This window comes from Pagrus pagrus, assembly GCF_965226575.1.
Source record: "Pagrus pagrus genome assembly, chromosome: 15".
NCBI lineage: Eukaryota > Metazoa > Chordata > Actinopteri > Spariformes > Sparidae > Pagrus > Pagrus pagrus.
In genome coordinates this window covers 24113205-24133923 of record NC_140199.1, presented here as the reverse complement: position 1 = coordinate 24133923, position 20719 = coordinate 24113205, and the positions used below count along the sequence as shown (strand labels likewise).

Here is a 20719-nt window from a genome sequence, read left to right as displayed (position 1 = left end):
ACTTTTTTTATTGAGCTCTGTGATAAAAAAATCTTTAATCAAACCATCCCTACTCTTGAGTCTTGCAGACAAATCCTTACAAATTGAAACCAAGTAAACAGGCGCTTAAAAGAAGCCATTATTGACAATGTGAAAACAATGTGAAATAGTAGAGATAAAACTACAGAGGACTAAGAACTCTATCTGCAGTCCTTTTTGACTCTATGGAGCTTTAGAGCGAGTTTCAGTTCATTGTTGAGCTGTCCAGGTTTCAACTTCACGGTTTTGGTTCATTTCATTGCAGCGTTTTCAACCACAGCGAGCAGCTGCACGCTACCTGCCCAGCACTTAACAGCAGAAAGTGGTTAACACAAGGATAATATTAACAGGAAGCTGAGTGAATTCTTATGTTGCTCAATAATGTGTGAATAAACAACCATTTGCAAACAACTTAGTCTCAAAATAAAACTCAGTCATTAGAGGCTTATTTTCCAGGATTCGTTGCTCCACCTCAGACACTGTGGACCCAAAAATGCTCACAAAACAAGACCACAAGGTTCTGGTTTTAATGCAAAGCACTTAACCTTTACTTGAAAGAAGGTAATATACATCCTGGAATTACAGATAATAAAGATACATTATGAGCAAAATCATTTCACAATGAATATCATCTTTCCTTTGCATCAACCAAGAGAGGAGTGTGACATTATCTACAGTTTGTGTTAGGAAGAAGAAGACAGTGAAAAGCACACCTAATTCTGTCAGCATCTTTACTGTATGGTACACTGTAAAAAATGTCATCTATATGCAGTAGTCCACATTGTTAACTTTAATAACAAAAAAGAGAAGAAAAAAAACAATTTTGAAAAAACACGAGTTTCATGGTTGTCTTTCAACTAAGAAGTTCAACTGCAATGCATACATTATAAATAAATGTAAGGGGAAGAAAAAAAGTTCATAAAGGTACTACAAGCAATATTCCACAATTCCAGCATGGCTGAAACAACGAGTGGCCTTAAATCCAAACCCTACATGTTGGGGTGCGACCACGGCTTTCACACACCTTTAAGATACTGTAGATACTTCATGCGTAACACTTGTGGATAAATCGAGTTAAAATTGCCCTTAAAATTTGTTCTGTCAAACGATAAGTTGCCCAGCGTCTTTTCCTGTGAGGTGAGAAACACTTTCTGTAAAGGAGTGAGAACTCGGCATGAGAAAAAACACAAGGCTGAATAGTTAATTTTGTTTTTCAACTCCAAGCCATTTATTACTGAAAAAAAGCTCTTTCTTAGCTAAGTTAGGGGAGGTCATCGGTATTAATCACAGAAATCTTCAACTCTAAAAGTAAATCATTTGTGTTCTCTTGCTCACGTCTGACATCTTCAGCCAAATACTCTTCTCCTTTTTCTCCCTATGTGTTACTAATTTCTCACGTTGGGGGAAGCTCCAACTGTACACACTATGAACAGATTGGTCTTTAATGAAAGGAAAAGACACTACAATAGTTGACAACTCAAAAATTATTATTGTGATGATGCGGTTTGGTAATTGTTTAAATCTACAGCGACTTGAGAGGGGAGGGGGGTTCAAACAGAGTACATGTTCTTGGTGGTGGATCCGCTCTTGCTGGATGTGTCGTCATGTGACTGGTAGCCGATCATGGCTTTGGTGGGGATGTTCAGGCGCTCTTTATAAAGTTGCCTGTGGAAAAGACAAGATGTTCAATGTTATGTGAGGACAAACGCTAACTCAGTGTCACCATCTAGTGGTCAGCTAAAGTTAACAAATCTATGAATCTTTCACTTGGCACCATTTCCTACCCACAAGGTGACTTTTCTACTTACCCTATCGTCATGATGGCGTCCCTGTTTTGGCAGTTGCTTGTCCAGATGGCTATTTTGTCACCTTTGGGTCTGACGTTGACCACAGCTCCACACACATCTTCGCTTGCCTCATCGAACGACTCACCGACTAAACACAAGAGCTGCAAAATACACAAAACGTCACGCTGTATGAGTCGTACTGTTCCTTTTATTATGAGTCACAACCTGAAGAAGATCGAGGATCATCTAGAGTCAAGTTTGTCAACGTGTTTGCAGCTGCAGATTTTTAAAAATGGTGGCTGGAATAAAATGCTGCGAGTACTCCACAATAGTGAAATATGCAATGCTAATATGGAATATGGGCTTTTTTGGGGAGATAAAATAATGCCCCTGGTACTTAATTTAGACCCTGATCGATATAGAAGAAACGCACTGGGATTCTTACGATAGAAATGCGGTTTCTGAGATGTGCCAGATGCCTGTTTCAAACCGCCATCTTACCGTCTCCATCCAGAAGCGGTCAAGGTCGTTGTGTCTCTGTTGTTTATTGAGAGTCATCAGCCATCGACCCCCCAGCTTGTTCCTGTCGTCCTCCCACATCGGCTTGATCCCATCCTGTGAAAGAAAAAAAACATCAAAAACTTCATTATTAAAAACAAGCTAAGTTAAACAATGGTGTCTTGACATTGTAGCACTACCATCGAAAGTCAAACGTTTAACTGATGCTAAAATTATTCAAATTTTACATGCTGCAACATCATGATGGATGACAAGGAAAACAACTGTATTCTATTAATAAAAACAAAATATTATAAAAAAATGTTTCCTTACCTTAAATAAACAATAATCACAGCCAAAGCCGAGTTTGCTTGGTTGTTGTATGTGGTTGTATAATCTGTAAGAAACATAGAAGTGTTGACATCAACAAAACAAGTTTCAGATTAATGGTACAGTGAAGAATTCAACATTAATTTAACACTGATAAGAAGCTACATATTGAGCCCCTTTCACACAGGCAACTCAATCTCATTTGCAGAGACAACCACATATGTTGACTAATGTGGAGACAGAGGAAAATATCAGCGTAAAGAAAGAGTTGTTGCCCCTCTACTTTTAATCTAGCTTTACACCAAATGCAATCTATTCATATACCAGCCAAACATCGGAATCAGTCGATATTTGCCTGTCAACTAATAGCAAATAAGATGACAATCACCGATGGCCGATCTTTATCTGAGGTGTCGCATCAATTTTGCACTGGTGCATTCATGAGCTAGTGGCTCCCTGCCATCAGTTTGTAAGGCTATGCAAGTCCTGAAAAAATGACTTTAAAAAACATCCTGATATGAAGATTCTTTGTTTCCCTGACACAAAAGGGGGAATAATATCAACCAAGACAAATAACAACAAAAAACATTGGTGTGGGCTATCGGTCAAATTATTGGTTTTTAAACATCAGCAATTGGCCTAGTATTTCACAACTGGTACATCCCTAGATAATTTGCATAATAAGAAGTGTTTCAGTTTCACATGAATCACTGTGTGAGAGGGGAAGAAAATCTTTTATTTAAATACCATTCTTTGTCGTTCTCTGAAACGCTCTACTTAAACTCCTTATAAAGTCACAAATCATAATTACATTACAGGATTAGCAGAGAACACTTACGCCCAAAAGTCCTCCACTGTGTCAAACTTGGAAATCAGACGCAGGTTCTCTGTCCAGCTTTTGCTCTTGTCGTTTTTGAAATACCACAGGGCCCATCTGAGAGAGAAAGGGGGGAGAAGAGACAAGAAATAAAACACTCTGTATTCATAGGACTGTGGAGAAATGACTTCAGTAGCGTGACAAAGAATTACAACAATTAAACTGCAAAATATTTCTGATAAGTCTCGGTAGAATGAGGAAATGTCTATAAAGGCATTCACTGTAAGTGCTATTGTATGAAACACAAAATACCCTTAAGCCCCAGTCTTAATAACACAGATATGCACCCTATTACACAATAGAACACCACAGCTTGTTACAAAGGCATGCATATCAATGCAAAGAACAGAGAAAGCCGGCCATCATCAGCACTACAAACACAGCCTTTGTTTATGATGGGTGCTGTTATTCTTCCATCGGTTCCCAGGAGGGCGAGCAGGGGAGGGCTGAGGGCAGTGAGAGGACGTCGGCTGAACCCTGTGCCCCCCACTACAACAGTAACCAACCAACAAACCCCACCCGTATGTCATAAACACAGGTGTAAACACACTAAACAAAGCACATCAGAGGATGAAACTGTACTCGCACCATGTGGAAACTCCACCGACATTATTACACAACTGTGGTGGAGGACGGTGCACAGGCCTGTCAGCCGAGGACACAGTTGTTTACATGCAAACTCGCTTGGCAGACAGTGGGTCAGGGCAATGATGGATTTATCACGGGCCCTGCTCCTTATAAGTCACTAAATTCTGTCTGATATGACATGGACCAGTTCATGAAGACTTGAAAATCCTAATCCAGTTAACCCGTTTCCTCAGGCGTGGGCGGTGCAGAGTATTGCCAAACACAGGTGTAGCTATCTTGGTTAACTGCAGTTTTGGAAACACTCTGAAAAACTAATGAGAGAGACTTAAGAAGGATCAAGAGAGCAGCTCAAAGAGGCAGTCAATGCATGTCTGTATTGGCAGCAACATTTAATGAATGTGGTACGGTATGAGGACTATTTCTTATGTCTAAAAACATGAGGCACTTTAACGCAATTTCAATATTTTGATCCATAGCCTTTAAACTATCATCATGTTTTCTCAAATACATCAGCAGTCCTACAGGACAAGACTGTACAAGGAAAGGGGGTATATTTAGACCTATAGGATATGACTATGCAGGGATAGAGGGAGGGTTTTACCTTAGTGAACTGTGTGCTGTAATCATAGTATCTGTGGTTGGACTCGAGTGGGTTCAGTGTTTTACTTTATAATCATCATAATTAAAGTAAGCCTGTATCCGTTTATGTCTGCCAATAAATAAATGAATTTGAGGTAATTATTTGGCTGGTTGTAAGTCAGTCTTTCACAGCAGAGGGTCACTGCATTGTCTTCTTAAAGACGAACCTTTACAGTGATTTTATTGATCGTTATGTCTGGACAGTCATGTCTGAAAATAAAATCAGGAGAGCAGTTGTATAAAGGATACTGGAGTTTGTCATTTTTAGCTCTTTTGCTAGACTGTACACCAACAGAATACTCTCCACATATTTTCAGAAACTGAATTTGTTTGGTCAACCTTTCGGCAGCTGTCGTTTCCCTTTATTTCAGTACCGTATGAAAATCATGTTGCATGACTTGAAACTTGAAAGTGATCATCGTGCCTGCTTCTGTTACAGTTAGGTAATAGAGATGTGCAGCCTGTTCTAATCCATCTGTACCTCACCTTCACCAAAGTCTTGACAGAAATAAAAGCAGGCATGATATTAATACCATTGCATTGCCCGTGTCAAGTAAGTTTCAAGTCTCTGCAGGTTAATTATCTCATATTATTAAAATGACACCAGACAACTGACTAAATCTGCATTTGTGCTGTTCTGAGTTCACTGAAATGCTTCTCATTCAAGGCTTAATTATGTAGTATCCAACTAATTCAGTCATTCTGCTGCAGAGTAGATCTTATAGCTGAGTGTATGCATGTTGCACGATATGTTACAATATCGACTCAGCTGACAGTTTATTGGGCACAACCAGCTAAAACTAGTGTGTCTAATCAGGTTCAGGTTTGATTACTTTAAAATTTTTGTCAGTTACTGAATACAAATTATGCATTTTTTGTAACTAATAACAATACATCTGATAAAAAAAATGTAATGTAATCTGAATACTTCTGGGTTACTTTAAAAGCAAACATTAAAAATAGTGCACCTTATACTACAAAAATGAACACAGGTACATATTCTTTTCTTTTACATTTCAAAACGTTTTTAATGCAAATAAAACACATTTTGTTCCAAATTTACATTCGGTCAAATCAAACTACCCTACAAAATGAGTACTGGTACAAACTACAGGTATACTGGGTGCATTCTACAATAGAGCCTGACCAATATATCAGTGAGGCGATATTGGCCCATCACAGATATATCATTGATATATATGGCGACCGATATGCACCAATATGAAAACTTTACAGTGCATAAAGCAGAAAAAGATGCTTGGGGTGTATTGATAATTATTAGATTAAATTCACTGTGAAGTTTACTCTTTCAGTGGTTTGATGTCATTTTGGACAATAATGTTTTTGCTAAAATGTAACACATCCTGCCTCCATTACATACGTATCTTTATCACGAGTGTTACGTTTATATTCTGTGTATATAGGACCCAAAAATTCAGTATCGACGGGCTCTATTCGACAGCATAAAAAAAAATCCATGTTAAAGATGCAATCAAAATATAATCAAGTTATCCTTGACAATGTAATTATAATCTCATCACACCTCATTTTAAATGTACTTAGGTAACAACCTCTTAGTTATTTTTGTACTCTGATCATGTAATCCCAATTATATGTATTCAGTTACTAACCAACCCTGATGAAGATTATAACGTTCAGTTTTTGTCTAAACTGTTTAAATGAGGTGTTTCATTCGACTGTACAATCATTTTGGAGGATGTCGTCTGTTGTACTGTAGACCTGTATGGCCTCATACACACAAGTGTTTCAGCTCGACGCTATTAATGAAATGGAAACTGAGCGTATGTTTGAAAATATTTCACAACACACCAGTGTTACAAAATCCCAATTAATTCAACAAGCCAAGACTTCCCTAAACAGCTGTGAGGCAAGACAGAAGCACCAACACCTTGCCCTTTACATGCGATGTCTGTCATTAATGGTGTTACAGTGGCAGCATCATAATGTAAAAAACAGACTACAGTATTTTTTTAAAAAATCAAATCTGAGCGCCAGAAAGGCCGGATAATGTGGACAACCTTGACCTCTGAGGCTGGGCTGAACAAGCAGAATGGCCTAGAAGTGACTTACTCAGTGAACTATTCAGCGTTTCCTAAACCGACTGTACAATGCTCCTGAATAGGTTGTCACCACCACAGAACTGTGATAACAGTGCTAAAAGGACAATAGTGAACAATAACTGCAACAGTAGCGTGCAGAGTAGGAAGCAGAAAACTTCATCCGGTGCTCTCAGTTTACATCCAACAAGTCAATATCATTTACCTGTAAATTATTTACATGATATGTTTGACTCTTTTCTTTGAAAAGGCACACTTCAACAAAGCACAAATATCCACCAGATGTCACCAAACTGATTTTAACCTTAATACGGTTCTCCAAATCATTTCACTAAAATAAACAAAATTAATATAGAACACAGATTTGCATCAGAATCAGAATCCTTTATTAATCCCCAGGGGGAAATTGTTTTGTTGGGAGATTGTTGCACAGCATTTATTAGGAAATACACACCCTCAAAGTCACTTTAGAGAAGCAATTTGACTTTGTTCTCTCCTCAGGAAGTATGAAAACTATATGTACCCTCATACAAACATTGTAAGGAGTAAGTCTAAGTATTTAAAGTTAAAATTCCAGGGTGGTAGCTAAAATTCAAGGACTGTAAAATAAGTAAATGATCTTTGGGGTGAGGAAAATGTCAAAGTAAAGACCTTCCCCGTATGAGACAAAGATGAAACATGCTCTTCAGTGTAAAAAAGCAAGTATGCAACCTCTGTTTATTGAATTGCCAGATATGAAATAAAGATGTTAACACTGACTATTGATCTTATTCTAAAGGGGTTACTTTATCAAACTTTCACAATTCAGTCTCACTTCCTTTGACTTGTTACAGAACATTGACTGAGGAGCCCTCCTCCATCAATTGTTTACTTCTAATAATTTGCCTCAGTTATTTCTGTCATGTTTGGACTGTGTCTGGCACATTCTTAAGCCTTTTTAGCAGCAGTAGAGCAATATTTTCAAAGGAGATGGATGACGGCAATCATTGCAAAATGCCATCAAATCTTGGTCAATAATGTGAATTTTTTGCTTATTATAAATGCCATTTACTTGCCAAATTCAACATTTAAACTGGTGTTATCTGTATCTCCACTAATGCCAGAATACTGCAGTGTGTGTAAGCAGGAGCACATTACCAGTTACCAAACGCAGCAGCCGTTTTATTCTCACCTGTTTTGCAAGGGGTGCTTGATATACTGCTCAGGATTTGCAACGACTGGGCTGTCGGTCGTCGGTTGATCTTCAGTTTCAGCTGCTTTCTGCAGAGAGAGACACACAAACACACATTATTTACCTTCTCTGCCTACAAAATGCAAACGATTTAATTCTAAATATCTACATCGGCTGAATCCGTCTGTCCATTGATCGCCATCATGCAAGAAGTTTGCACAGCTGTGAGGTAAGATGTATTCATATTTTACCATCTTGTGATATGAGGCTGAACGTGGTCACAGCTGTGACACAAAACAGTTTAAATGAGGTCATCCTCTGACCCTAAAACCTTCATTACAAGCGTGAGAGAATTGGGTGTAACAGGTCCAGCTAATTAAAATACACTAAGTAAAATGACCCATCCGACAGGCCTTTATATTCATATTTCAGTTAATGTTCTTTTTTAAAAGGATCATTGCTATAGCACATAGTATTAAATAACGCATGAAAAAACAACAGACATATTAGCTGTCACACCATAAAAATCCAAGTAATATTAGCTATTTTATAAAACAGGCTATTAACTTAAATATTAGACAGTAGCATCCAGCTCTACAAGATCAACATTTTTAACTACTATTCGTAACAGCTAACAGAAAACAGCTAGCGTTAGGTTGTTAAAATGACATATAAGACAGATTAATTGGTAAAATATAAGCTAACGTTACAGCTGTGTGAGTTAACATCGCTAGCATTAGTTTTAGCAGACGTGCGGGGCTAGCTACAAGCTAGATACACACGTGTCCGGATTGTCCAAAAAATAACCAATAATATCGGACTATGAGGATTTAAATGTACTGATAGTTGATTTAAAACCACCAAAAGATACTGACTCTAATATCAAAGTAGAATAAAACTAATAACGGATTGGGAGTTTGAATGAACGACGTCCAGTCAGTGAGTCCCTCCCTGCCAACAAAGTCAGGCACTGCCTTATCCATCACATTGCTGTGCATGCTAACGCTAACTGTGATCCACGCGAACTGACACATCTGCCAGCTCAAACACGTCCATTTCCCAAAAATAACGGGTGTCGTTTCAAGCAAGCGAGATTGTGCAATAAAGTCGGCAGATATAGTAAAGATGTAGCGACTATTTCCGAGCACATTAGTCGAATTTTTCAGCTATCTCTTGTCTCTCTTACCGGCTCCGATGTCGCCATCTTGACAGTAGAAAATGTTCTGCCCGTTCAGCGCTTCTGCGTCACACTCCAACCACTCACACTCCTACGGAAGCCGCCTAGGTCCAGTCAGAGGTGGGTGATTTCAAACCAAGGAGTATTTTTGATGTTCGTGATTCTTTATAGCTGTGTCTGATCAAGTGAAGGGTTTCAGATGAAAAAGAAAATACAAAAAATAGTTTAATAGTGTTCTAATAGTGTTTATACAGGTAGAGTTTAAAATATTTGTTATCAAAGGCCCAGAATCACAGGGGCCTGAGGACTGGGAATTAAATTAATCACACAAAACATCATGGGATTCCTGATTCTTTACTGATAGTATAGTTCTGGGCCTGTACAAATCCAGTCCTTACTTTACTTTATTAAATATTCCTAAAATACATACAGATATGTATTTATAAATAATAAATACTATGTCATATTGTAAATACCAATTTCATATTGTAGATATTATGTATATACCAGTTAAATTCTATTTCTTATGTCTTATTATATTGTTTATTTTTTACTTTTATTACTGTTTAAGTGTGATACTGTCCTTTGGCTGTTGTGACAAAGAAATTTCCCCATTTGTGGGACAAATAAAGGAATTCTGATTCTGATTCTGATTCTGATACAGGCTGTCCAGTTTCTATGGATTTAAAGCACCTGTCTGTATTTGAACATCCTTACTGCACCTATCAATAAACAAGGTATTGTTTGTTTGGATAAGATAGTCTCTTATGATATAGTCAGTTTAATTTTACAATTTCTCCATGACATGATAAATTGTCTTTCAATTAAATCCCATTGATGCACAAATCCTTTATAACCATATACTGTAGATATCAAAGGGAGCCATCACATTCCCCAAACATGATTCAAACTATAATCCCTTCGATGAAAGCATCCCCTATGGTGCCAGTCCATGATGTTGTGTCACAGCAAACAGACAAATACTAGGCCTACACCTTTTTTTGTGTTACCTATATCATAAAAACAGAAAGCCGTGAGCCTCCAGCAGTTCATCTACCTGTTCTCTATTTATAATGGAATAACTCATTGATGCTTGTGGGGATTGGATTTTCTTTTTACCCCTTCCTGTAAGGTTAGGATGCAAAGCCACGTGTAGACCAACACTCCTGGGGTTAGCAGTGATTCACAGTGGTGGAATGTAACTAAATACATTTACTCAAAGACTGTAAGTAAGTACAATTTAGAGACACTTTACTTGAGTAATTCTCATTTATGTAAATGTTTTTCTTTCACTCCACTGCATTTCAGAAGGAAATATAATGCTTTTTACTTGACTACGTTTATTGTTCAGAAGTCTAGATTTAAAACATTTTTTTATCTTGGTGCAGAAGATGGTAAGTTGAGCACACAAACAATTAACTTGGGTGCATGAGATTGAAAAAATATGAACTTCCTGCACTTTGGGGGCTCTGTAAGTTTACACTCTGAGAGGGGCTATTTAGCATAATGAGTGCTGTTATTGTGCTGGTAATACTTATGTAGTATAAGTCTACTTCTACCCAAGTAGAATTTTTAATGCTGGTCTTGTAACACAGTAATTTTACAGCATGGTATTGTTTTGTTTTAGTACAAAGGACTTAAAACCACTCTAAATCTCAGCTGAGCAGGATTAAAGGACCTTAGATGAGTGTCAGAAGTAACATCTGATCTGATGTCCCCTGTTCTCATGTTCTCCTCATGTTCCTCTTTCTTCATTTTTGCTAGTTGTTCAGTCCAACTACATGGAGCTCCAAATGTTAATTCCACAGCTGTGCCCTCACAATGTTTGCCTCTTACACTCTTGATGACCATTGTCGCTATTAGTCAGACTCGTACCTCACTGTGACACTTGAGATGCAGATGCTCCTTTCCAAATATTTCAGTATCATGAATTTGAGCGTGGTAGAATTGATTTAGGGATGAAAATGAGAACTGTGATAGCTTGTTAGACAGCGTTTGTAGGACTTTCCAACAAGCTTGATCTGGTTTGTAATCTCACAATCAATGAGTCAATCCCTGGAAAGGACACCAAAGCATTTGAATATAAGGAGCACTGTGTTTGTTTGTGTAAGACAGGCATGTTGAAGGAAAGCCTGAGCTGTTGGTGTTGACAGACAGTGGAGTCTGATTGCAGCCTGGTTGAAAGTAAAAAATCAAGACTGGTATGAGAGTATAAAGCCCTTTTACTGACCTTTTACTCTAAGCAGGCAGTGTGGTCACTTGTGGCCTGCTGTGTGAGCAAAATCAACACTCTTACTGCAATTTTAAAGGGGTTGGAAAGGTTGTCAAAAGCCACAAGGATGCATCAATGTGCTCAGCACCTCTAATATCCAAAACTTTGAAAATACATTTTTTGGGACATTTTACAGATGATTCTTAAATTCCCGAATCCTCACAAGGACTTTTTTATTTCTCTAATGTCCACATCTTCGACCTTACAAAAACATGTTTTTAGTACACTTTTAATAACATATCTTTAGCCAGGTATTTTATCGGGGCCAGAAGGCTAATTCATATTCACTCATTTTTCTCACATCCGCTGTGCTTACTGATTGTGGCCGGTCCTCTGGAGGCTGAGTAGACTTTACAGCTACAGCTTTATATTAAGTGTAATGAGATATTTTGACCAGAAATGAGACAGATCTCAGAGACTCACACTGTACACTGAAAATACTTTTCTCTTAATTATTTATCTGTTTGAAGATAAATGCAAAAGGCCAGGGCACTGCTGCCCTGATAGTATTTCTGGATTAATTCAGACAGTTGATTTAATCTCAATTCTTATTTCTCAATATGTCTGCGTAAACAGTAATAATGAGATTTTGTTTAGATTTGACTAAACTTCTGAGGCTCTCTTGTGTTTGTTGAAGTTCGTCATCTCCCGAGTCAGAAGCAAATGATCTTCTTATAACATTTGGGAGAAAAAAAAAAAAAATCATGTTACCAGTTTTGGAAACAAATTGTACAAAAACAAGAAGTGAGTCATCCCCAAACGTTAAGAGGACAAAGTCCAAATGACTAAACTGAAATTCCTCAGCGGTGAGTCATACAGTCATACAGTATGCTTGTGTGGGAAATTCAGGAAGAGAAAAAAAAAGTGTTTTGGCTTTGAATTAAAAGTAACACATGAACTCTGTTCTGTTTGGCTTGTTAAACACAGATCAGCCTATTTCATGTTTATAAAAATAATATGATGCAAGCTGTCACATTATAAATGCTATGTGTACGACTCATAGCACACATGTACCAACACCCACACACACAACAAATCAGGACAGAGGAAATCGTGATCAGGTCCAAAATATAAATATGACTTTATTTCACAATCCCGAAAGAGATCAGCCATCCATAAAAGGAATGCTAAATTTAGTCTCTTCTCAAGTCTAAACTGGATATACTTTCAGCAACGTACAGTAATTCAGTTTCAAAATAAGCAAGATCATCCATTGTCTAAACACCATTAACAGTACAGTAAAAACAATATGGTTCACATACATATTTACACATTTTCTACTAATAAAAGTTTTTTTTTTCTTTTCATATTTTTGAATGCTGGTGCTAGTTGTTAGTTCCTCGTTGATACAAAGACTTTCAGTGTGGACTGAGAACGTCCCCACAGTAAATCAAAAGAGACGTTACAAGTTTAAAATGTCCTTTATAAATCAATCTATTTAAAAACTGCTTACATTCATTTAATTTTGTGTGTATGTTGTGATTCTGAGAGTTTGGTTCTCTATGGAAGACGTTTGAACTCTAGATCTGCACAATAATCTGCTTTTTTTACTGGTACTCATGATAAATGGTGGGATACCAATGCACCTCAGTCTGTTGCCAGACAGTTATCATCCAGAGAAATGATGAAACTACCTTAGTACTGAATCATATACCAGATCAGTGTGTGCTGAGTTTCCAAAAAGCACCATGCCATCACTGTTCAGTATAAAACCATGTTAGGTAACTCGACATCTTTTCCTATTAGCACCAAAAAGAAGTCAAAGTGTGTAAAAATCCAAAGTGTTTCTCGCAAGAAACGTGACACCACCAGTGTTAGTGTGAGAGCAGTGAAAGGTCTGTGTTGGTTGTGCTGAAATTTCATCTATGAGTTCTTAAAATGAAGAGCTTCTCTTTCATGGGTAGTAAAAAATAAAAATCCTGATTCACCAGGAGTTGACATCAACCCCACTATTCAGACCCTGTAAAAAAAAGCTATCTGTAAACAAAGTCTTCACAAGGGTCAAGCACCCAAAATCGTCTTAGGCAATCGTCTGAGTGGGATCTGATGTTTGAGTGGTTTTCCAACAAGAGCAAAGAGGAGGCAAGAGAAGAAATTGTTTGATTAGTCAGCACTGGCTAACACAGTTTTGTATTCAAATCTGACACTTTGTGATTTCTGTTAAAAACAACAGAGGTCTCATTAGCACCATTAAAATATACAGTAAGGTTTTCAAATCCTATGATCACACTTGTGCCCTTTGAAAGATTTTTAAATTCCTTTTCCAGAAGGTGAATATAAGTGCCAATAATGATAAGCACTTCATTGTTGCAGCATTTCACGTTTCCTCATTATGCTAAGCTTTGAATTTCTTTAGATATGTATGCCATTTTCAATCAAATAAATGCAGAAAATACTGTAAAAATAAAACTGGGTTCATGCTAAACTGTCATATATATCTCTATCTGTACATACATATTCAGGCCTATGGTTTGGGACCTTTTTCAAGTTAGGTTTAGGAAAAAAAAAAAGTGCTTCTTAATATGCCAAACATTATCTGTGAATAAAAGACAAACCATCCAGACGTAGAGATAAAATAAACAAAAACAACAAACCAAAGACGTACGTTTCTTTCCTCGCCTGTCTGCAGAAGTCAGAGGCAGCAGAAGGAAAAGCACGATGCTACATGTGACAATCTGTAGTAAATATATGCATTAGTCTAAAGAAAGGTTACAGTGAGAATGGCACCGATGTAAAAGCCAACGAGATTTATCTTGTGAAAAGAGAACCGCTGGCTGAAAATAAAGAGCATAGTCCTACTGTACAACATAAAATCTGAGCGTCAACACATAATGCAGGTTATCATAGAAATCTTGCAGTAAACAGGCTTACACCAGGAATTAAATAGAAATCGTTATGATCAGAATAAATAATCACATCTTTTTTGTTCTTAATCATGTATATAAAACCAGTTTTAAAAACGTCTTTAAAATGCTTCAAAGCACCATCTCTTTACAAAAAAAACAACACGGAAACTCACAGTTAAAAAGCCAACAAACTTTGCTCTTCCTCATCGCTTTGAAGGCAGAGATGAAGAAGGACAAAGTGAACAAACAGATATTAGAAAAAAGCACAATGAAAACGACGTAAAAATGAGAGTAGCAGTTTGAAGGTGATTGAGGTAAGGCAGAAGCACAGGGTGTAGGAGTTTTCTGTGTGTGTGTGTGTGTGTGTGTGTGTGTGTGTGTGTGTGTGTGTGTGTGTGTGTAAAACATGTTGACTAAGTCCAGCGATTGTAAGGGCCTGTCACTTGGGTAAGAGCATAAGGGGACACGGTGATGACGCCGTCCCTCGGCAGAGTCCATGCTTGACGTGTGGGAACATTCATGATCCTCCTCGCCTCCTGTGCCTCCTCCTCTGCTCCCTCCTGCAGCTCCACACCTCCAGCTCCATTCTTTCCCACACTGTTACCCAGGCTGTCCTCCATCCGTAATCTCTCAGCCTCCTCCTCCCGTTCCCGCTCCCTCTTGGCCATTTTGGCGTCCCACATAGCCATCCCGTGGCCTGGTTCATTTAGAGACTTGTGCTGGTAGAAGACCAGGGAGATGCGGGTTGGGTGGCTGCGGTTTGGCCTGAGGATAGGGGTGGTGGCGTGGAGCTCCCGCCGTGCACACTCTATCAGGATGGAGCCATGTGAAGGTGCCACGGCGACTCCGCCTATATTGTGGTCCAGGAAGTTGTGCTCGCTGTCTGACCACACCTCTTCCTGCTTCACTTCCTCTGGTTCAAGCGGGAGACTTTGTGGAGGAAGGGGGAGAGGTGAGAGCAGAGGGAGGCCATGACCCCTGACCTCTGCCGCAACATCTCCGGCAGCCCTGTGGAGTCCATTGAGCCTGCTGAAGAGGCCCTCAGAGGTAGGTCTGGGGGAGAAGGAGGAGGGAGGAGGAGCACTCCCACTGGGGGAGGGTCTGCGCAGAGGAGAGCAGTGCACCTCGTTGGGCTCAGTTTTAAAAGTCCGGGGGTAGTCCCTAAGAGTATTAAGTGGAGGTATACGTTCTGATGTCACACTCTGGTCACCAGATGAAGGAGCATAACCATTCATGGCGTCACTTGTTGTCCTATAATTAAGAGCTGAGCCATTCTGCTCAAACTGGATGCCAGGCAGGCCGTGGTGGTTGGGGGAGATGACCTCCCCCTGACCCAGAGTGGGGTAGCTGCTGGTGCTCTGGCTGTAAGTGCTGGGTTGAGTCCTGTCTGGTGGGAACCTTCCAACGCTGGCGGGTCTGGGTGGTAGTCTGTGTGAGCTGAAGTAGCCCTGAGGGTCTGTTTTGGATAAAGAAAATGTAAAGATTGATGTAATAGTCAAATAACAATAATACATTTTGACCTAAACACAATACATATTAAAACACATTAATAACATGACCAGAGACTTGGATTTCCTACCTTTGTTGGGGGTTTCACTTTTCACTTTCCCAGGTGTGGGAGAAGTCAGGCTGAGCTTTTTCTCCAGTTTCTCAGCCTGAGCCTTCTGGCGAGCCTCTTGCCTTATCTTACGGGCTGATTTTACTGGCTCAGCTAGTAGACGCACCTGATAAATACAAAAAAATCAGCCATTTAAAATGTATTTGTTTTACATTCACAGGACAGAGAACTGGATAGAGGCAGTTCTGCTTGCTCAGGAAACAGGCAGAGAGCAGTATCCTCCTAAAAGGAAAAAAAACTGCCCTTCACCTGCTGCTTGTATTCTCTTCATGTCTGTGACATATTCTACAGATACAGACATTAAAACTGTGGTGAAACGTTGCTTTGATGTCAATATAACTGTATCCAGGTTGTTTTCAGGTCTATTTTTGCCGCGCGTGTGACACAGTAAAATAGGTGGAGTCCGAAGCTCAGGATGATGTGATGCAGCGACCTCGACTCCTGCTTCCAGTGTGAACGGTCTAACCTGTTAACACGGATGCTGAAATGAAAAGCAAGCGGTAACGCACTGCAGCACTGCACATGCATCCAGTGTGTCCAGCCTATTATACTACCAAACAAGCTAAGCAAAGAAAAGAAAGAGGCGAAGAGAGCTGCCTCAACAAAAAGTTGTGCAAGTGTGGTGATGAAGAGTGGAGAGAGGGGATTGCTTACCACAAAAGGGACAGGAAGTAAGCTAAAATGACGACAATGCTTAAAGCAGCAAAAGCTGCTTTCCTGTTCACTCACCTCTCGGGGAAAGGAGGACAGAACCTGCAGCGCACCACTTCGGATCTTGGCCCACTGGCCCTCAACCTGACCAAACTCATCCCTGTCAGAGATCCTGTAGAGTGGCAGAACATGGAGCTGCTCATCTTCTGGTATGTTACGCACTGCACGGTTATCTTCCTTGGTTAAAGTGCAAACCTGAAAAACAGACAAAAGGCAAGTTGTTCAGCCAAATAGTAGGCCATACTTAATCAATACCTCAAGGGACTGAACTAAATCCAGTGACCTTTAAAATGGCTTAGGGGTGCCTTACCACAGTGCTGCCGTTATTCATATTGTGAGTGTCCTTGTGAGCGTGGGCACAGAAATCCACACAGGCTGTGACCCCAGAAAAAGGACGTCCCTCCCTCCAGCCCAGCCGGCACTCAGTCCCTGCCTGCTCATTTTCCACCTATGAGAGGTTAAAGGACAAGACAGGAGACGCGTTTAAGACGGCAAAGATTCAAAGTATGTTTTCCTGTAAAAGTTGTAAGAGAAGTGAACATTCTCATATCTACAGGGAGGCTGTTACAGAATCTGGGCGTATGAACTAAAAAAAGCCTGTGAGAGTCAGCAGAATCTGTAGGAGGTCAATGATGCAACGCAGTACTTTAACAACAAAGAGAAGAAACTTAAAATCAATTCTATCCAAATCCCATTAATACTAGCCTAACAGGGGCAGTGTGGCCACTGTTTTATGTTACATACCTGGTTTTGGAAGGCCTCAGGAGCCAGTCTTTTGTAGAGAGGTGCAAGGTCACTGGCGAGACTCTGAAGGTGGCTCTCTATCTTCTCCTCCTAAAGTAACACATTTTAGAGTTTTTGTTGTGAAAAACAGCTGGTTCTAAAAAATGTGGTCTGCCGACAGGTGTGATTGTCATATCCAATATATGCCACTAGGAGGCAAATGTCTGGCAAAGATGTGATCAGTCTGTCTTTTATTGCAGATAAAATGCAGAGAAGCAACAGAACTTAGATACAACATACAGTTGAAACAATAAGCACATTGATTATGTGCTAAATATTTTCTCCAATCACTACAACAACAGGAAAAAAAATAGGAGAGATTGTAGTAGATGATTTCTTCTAGGATTTGTGTAGGCTAATGACTCCCTCACCTCCTCCCGGTAGTCTCCAAGCAGGCGGAACTTGCGGGGCACTTTGCTGCGGGCAAACTTACAGCCATTGAAGTACATACTCCAGGAACAGCCGAAGGAAAACGAAGCTCCGCAGGTGTCCGGGTCCAAACCCTGGCATGCACAGGTACGACTGTGGAGATGGAACGGAGAGAGGAAGTTAAAGGAACGTAGAAAGCAGGGTAGTAGTGTCATTTCAAAACAAATTAAGAGGTACTCACTCTTCATTGAGGGCACAGCGGCGGCTGGTGGGGGAGCCATATTTAAAGAGGGACTGTGTGAGTTCATGGTAGAGATTGTCTGCCACTGGCCGACAGATTCCCTCCCACGCCAGGATGAGGATCACCAACACAGCATTTTCACAGTAGTGTCCTGGCCTCTGGCGGACCAAACACAGCAGCTTCTCTTCTTCACTGCCACGCCGGATCACCTGTTAGATGACACGGAAAGCAAGCAGGTTTTAACAGATGACCGACAGCAATGTAACACAGGAAAAGGCAGAAACAAGTATTTTAAAACAGTATCACGAAACTATGGATTCCTACTGGGTGATGGTTTGAAACACTGTGATTGACGAAGTCTATGTTTAGGGATGAAGTTGGCAACAATTATGTTTTGGTCGTGGTTACATGGTTGGGGGCAGCTGAGGGTTTGCTGTGGTTGTGGTAAGGGTAAGAATCTGGGAGTGACTTTCATCTATGCCTGTAAATAAACTATGGTAGGATCCACCAGAACTCTTCAACAAACAGCAGACAGACTGTATTCACTGTAGTCAGGGCATTTGGGATACTATCATGAACACAAACAGCAGCCACGTACCCATTTAGCTATTGGACACCCCTGGGAGCTCTTTCCTTCTTTCCCAGTGTAAACAACAACTTCCACTCTTACTGCATTTCCTTTGGTACCGTATCTGTGACGCACACAACACAACAGAAAAGAAAAATGTCACTGACAACACATGTTAGACAACATTACACTGCTACCCATACTGGAGAGGGTATTACTTTATATTAAGGGCCTTGCAATAAGCATCAATTAATATGTAATAAGGCCCCTATATGTCCTTATAACAGGCATATCAAGTGTTTTTTTAGAAGGGCCAGTCATTTACATTCTGTTTGACCTGTAAAGCTAGAAATGTATATGTGTTAAGACAACGCACTTTTTAATTTTCTAGAAGTGGGTTGACAGTATGTCTCCTAAATTACCCCTGTTTGAACAGTCTGGGTTAAAAGTTGAAGTTAGTGAAAAGTGAAATTAGAGTATTTTTGTGCTTGTGACTTAACTAATGAATGGACCACATAGCCTACTAATAAAATGATTAAGGGGCCAGGATGAGGTTTGTTAAAGGGCCACATTCGGCCCAAGGACCGTCAGGTGCCTAATAAGATGCTTATAAACATAATTGTATGTTAAGGAGACTATAGAAGTGTTAAAAATAGCATCATAAACATGTTTGTTAGATTATAAGACACTTGTAGAAACTTGTAGTTTGTAGACTACTTAAGAACATCAATAAAAGTCTCAAAAGTTTCTTTTAATTACAAACAAATGTACTGAGTTCAACTAACTTGTCTATTATGCCTCTAAACTTTTATCAAGATTATTGTTGCTTTATTAAGATTAATACATAATTTACTATATATCTATTATCGGTTATCAGTAACCTGATCTAACACGAGAACAAAGCCTTGCTAGGGTTAATAAAGGCTTTTATTATACACTTTAAGAGTTAACAATGCTTTTCAGCTACATTTATAGGAACGTTTAAAGGATAACTACCGTTTTTTACAACCTGGACCTTATTTCTGGCAAAATATATGGTCATTTACTCACCCAGATAACTTTGGTGTCATTCGGCGTCGTTCGGACGAAATTAGATCCAGTGTAGCGGCGATATATCCATATAATGGGAGAGACGGGGCAGCGACACACAGCCTCTATATAACGCATTATCTGCCACGAAACTAGTTCATTTCATCAATATTTTGTTATGAAATGCTAGCGCTATTAGCCTCTGAGTCCGGGCTCGTCTATTGTCAACATCCGGGGTCTGTAGGCTGATCTACTACCTCTGACCTGGAAGATGTCGTCTCTGAGCTGCGCGCGCACCCGCGACAGCCCGGCTTGTTTACCTGTAGCTGCTACTGCTAGTTTGACCCCGGATGTTGATAACGGACGAGCCCGGACTCAGAGCATATCATAACAAAATATTGATGAAATGAACTAGTTTCGTGGCAGATAATGCGTTATATAGAGGCTGTGTGTCGCTGCCCCGTCTCTCCCATTATATGGATATATCGCCGCTACACTGGATCTAATTTCGTCCGAACGACGCCGAATGACACCAAAGTTATCTGGGTGAGTAAATGATCATATATTTTGCCAGAAATAAGGTCCAGGTTGTAAAAAACGGTAGTTATCCTTTAAGTAATGCTTTATAGGGACTTTAATAAAAACTGTTACCATTATGGGTACATAGCCTGTAGTTATCGGTTAGCATATACCAATGTAAAGCACACTAGTCCACACCATTTAGTATAGAATAAATAGTCAAAATGCTTTCATTAAAAAATGCAATTGTCCTTGAGAACCTCAGTGACTCAGGATGACTTTTTTCAGTTAAGCGTGGCTGTCAGATGGACTGTGACGGACCTCAACTTGTTTCAAACCGGCTGTCATCTTGGTTTACGGGCCCCTTGCCTCAGCTCGAGGGGTTTCCTGTTTCAACACGCTGTGTGCGTGTGTTATGTGTACATGTGTGTAGCCGAGACAGAGGGTGAACGTGTCGAGCTGGCTCAGCAATGCTTCCTTATAATGAAAGACTCTTTGGCTGTGACCCCACCCCATTCCTCCAAGCCTGTGGTTGACTCGTCGGCTCTCGGCAGCTCAGCTTGGTAGTAAACACACCCACACAAACTCAGTATGTAAACA

The 20719-nt window shown here is 39.8% G+C and overlaps 2 protein-coding genes across 3 annotated transcripts in view; both read right to left on the bottom strand.

Annotated features, from left to right (window-relative positions):
• Positions 1–536: 536 nt before the first annotated feature.
• Positions 537–9267, bottom strand: eif4e1c (eukaryotic translation initiation factor 4E family member 1c). Its single transcript, XM_084375710.1, has 7 exons — positions 9173–9267; positions 7987–8075; positions 3472–3567; positions 2637–2700; positions 2307–2420; positions 1827–1966; positions 537–1683 (listed from the first exon to the last, which is right to left on the bottom strand). Exons 1-7 carry the CDS (start codon positions 9188–9190, stop codon positions 1569–1571), a joined length of 636 nt encoding a protein of 211 aa, XP_084231836.1. The 5' UTR covers positions 9191–9267; the 3' UTR covers positions 537–1568.
• A 3225-nt stretch (positions 9268–12492) lies between these two features.
• The window catches only part of tet1 (tet methylcytosine dioxygenase 1), a 34369-nt gene continuing 26142 nt past the window's right edge, over positions 12493–20719 (bottom strand). For both annotated transcript variants that reach the window (XM_084375057.1, XM_084375056.1), the window contains exons 5-12: positions 18602–18695; positions 18004–18212; positions 17765–17915; positions 17355–17444; positions 16921–17058; positions 16629–16805; positions 15861–16005; positions 12493–15737 (exon numbers count right to left, since the gene is read on the bottom strand). In XM_084375057.1, the coding sequence (XP_084231183.1) occupies positions 14695–15737; positions 15861–16005; positions 16629–16805; positions 16921–17058; positions 17355–17444; positions 17765–17915; positions 18004–18212; positions 18602–18695 (2047 nt within the window). In that variant the 3' untranslated portion in view covers positions 12493–14694. The remainder of the gene's footprint in view (positions 15738–15860; positions 16006–16628; positions 16806–16920; positions 17059–17354; positions 17445–17764; positions 17916–18003; positions 18213–18601; positions 18696–20719) is intronic.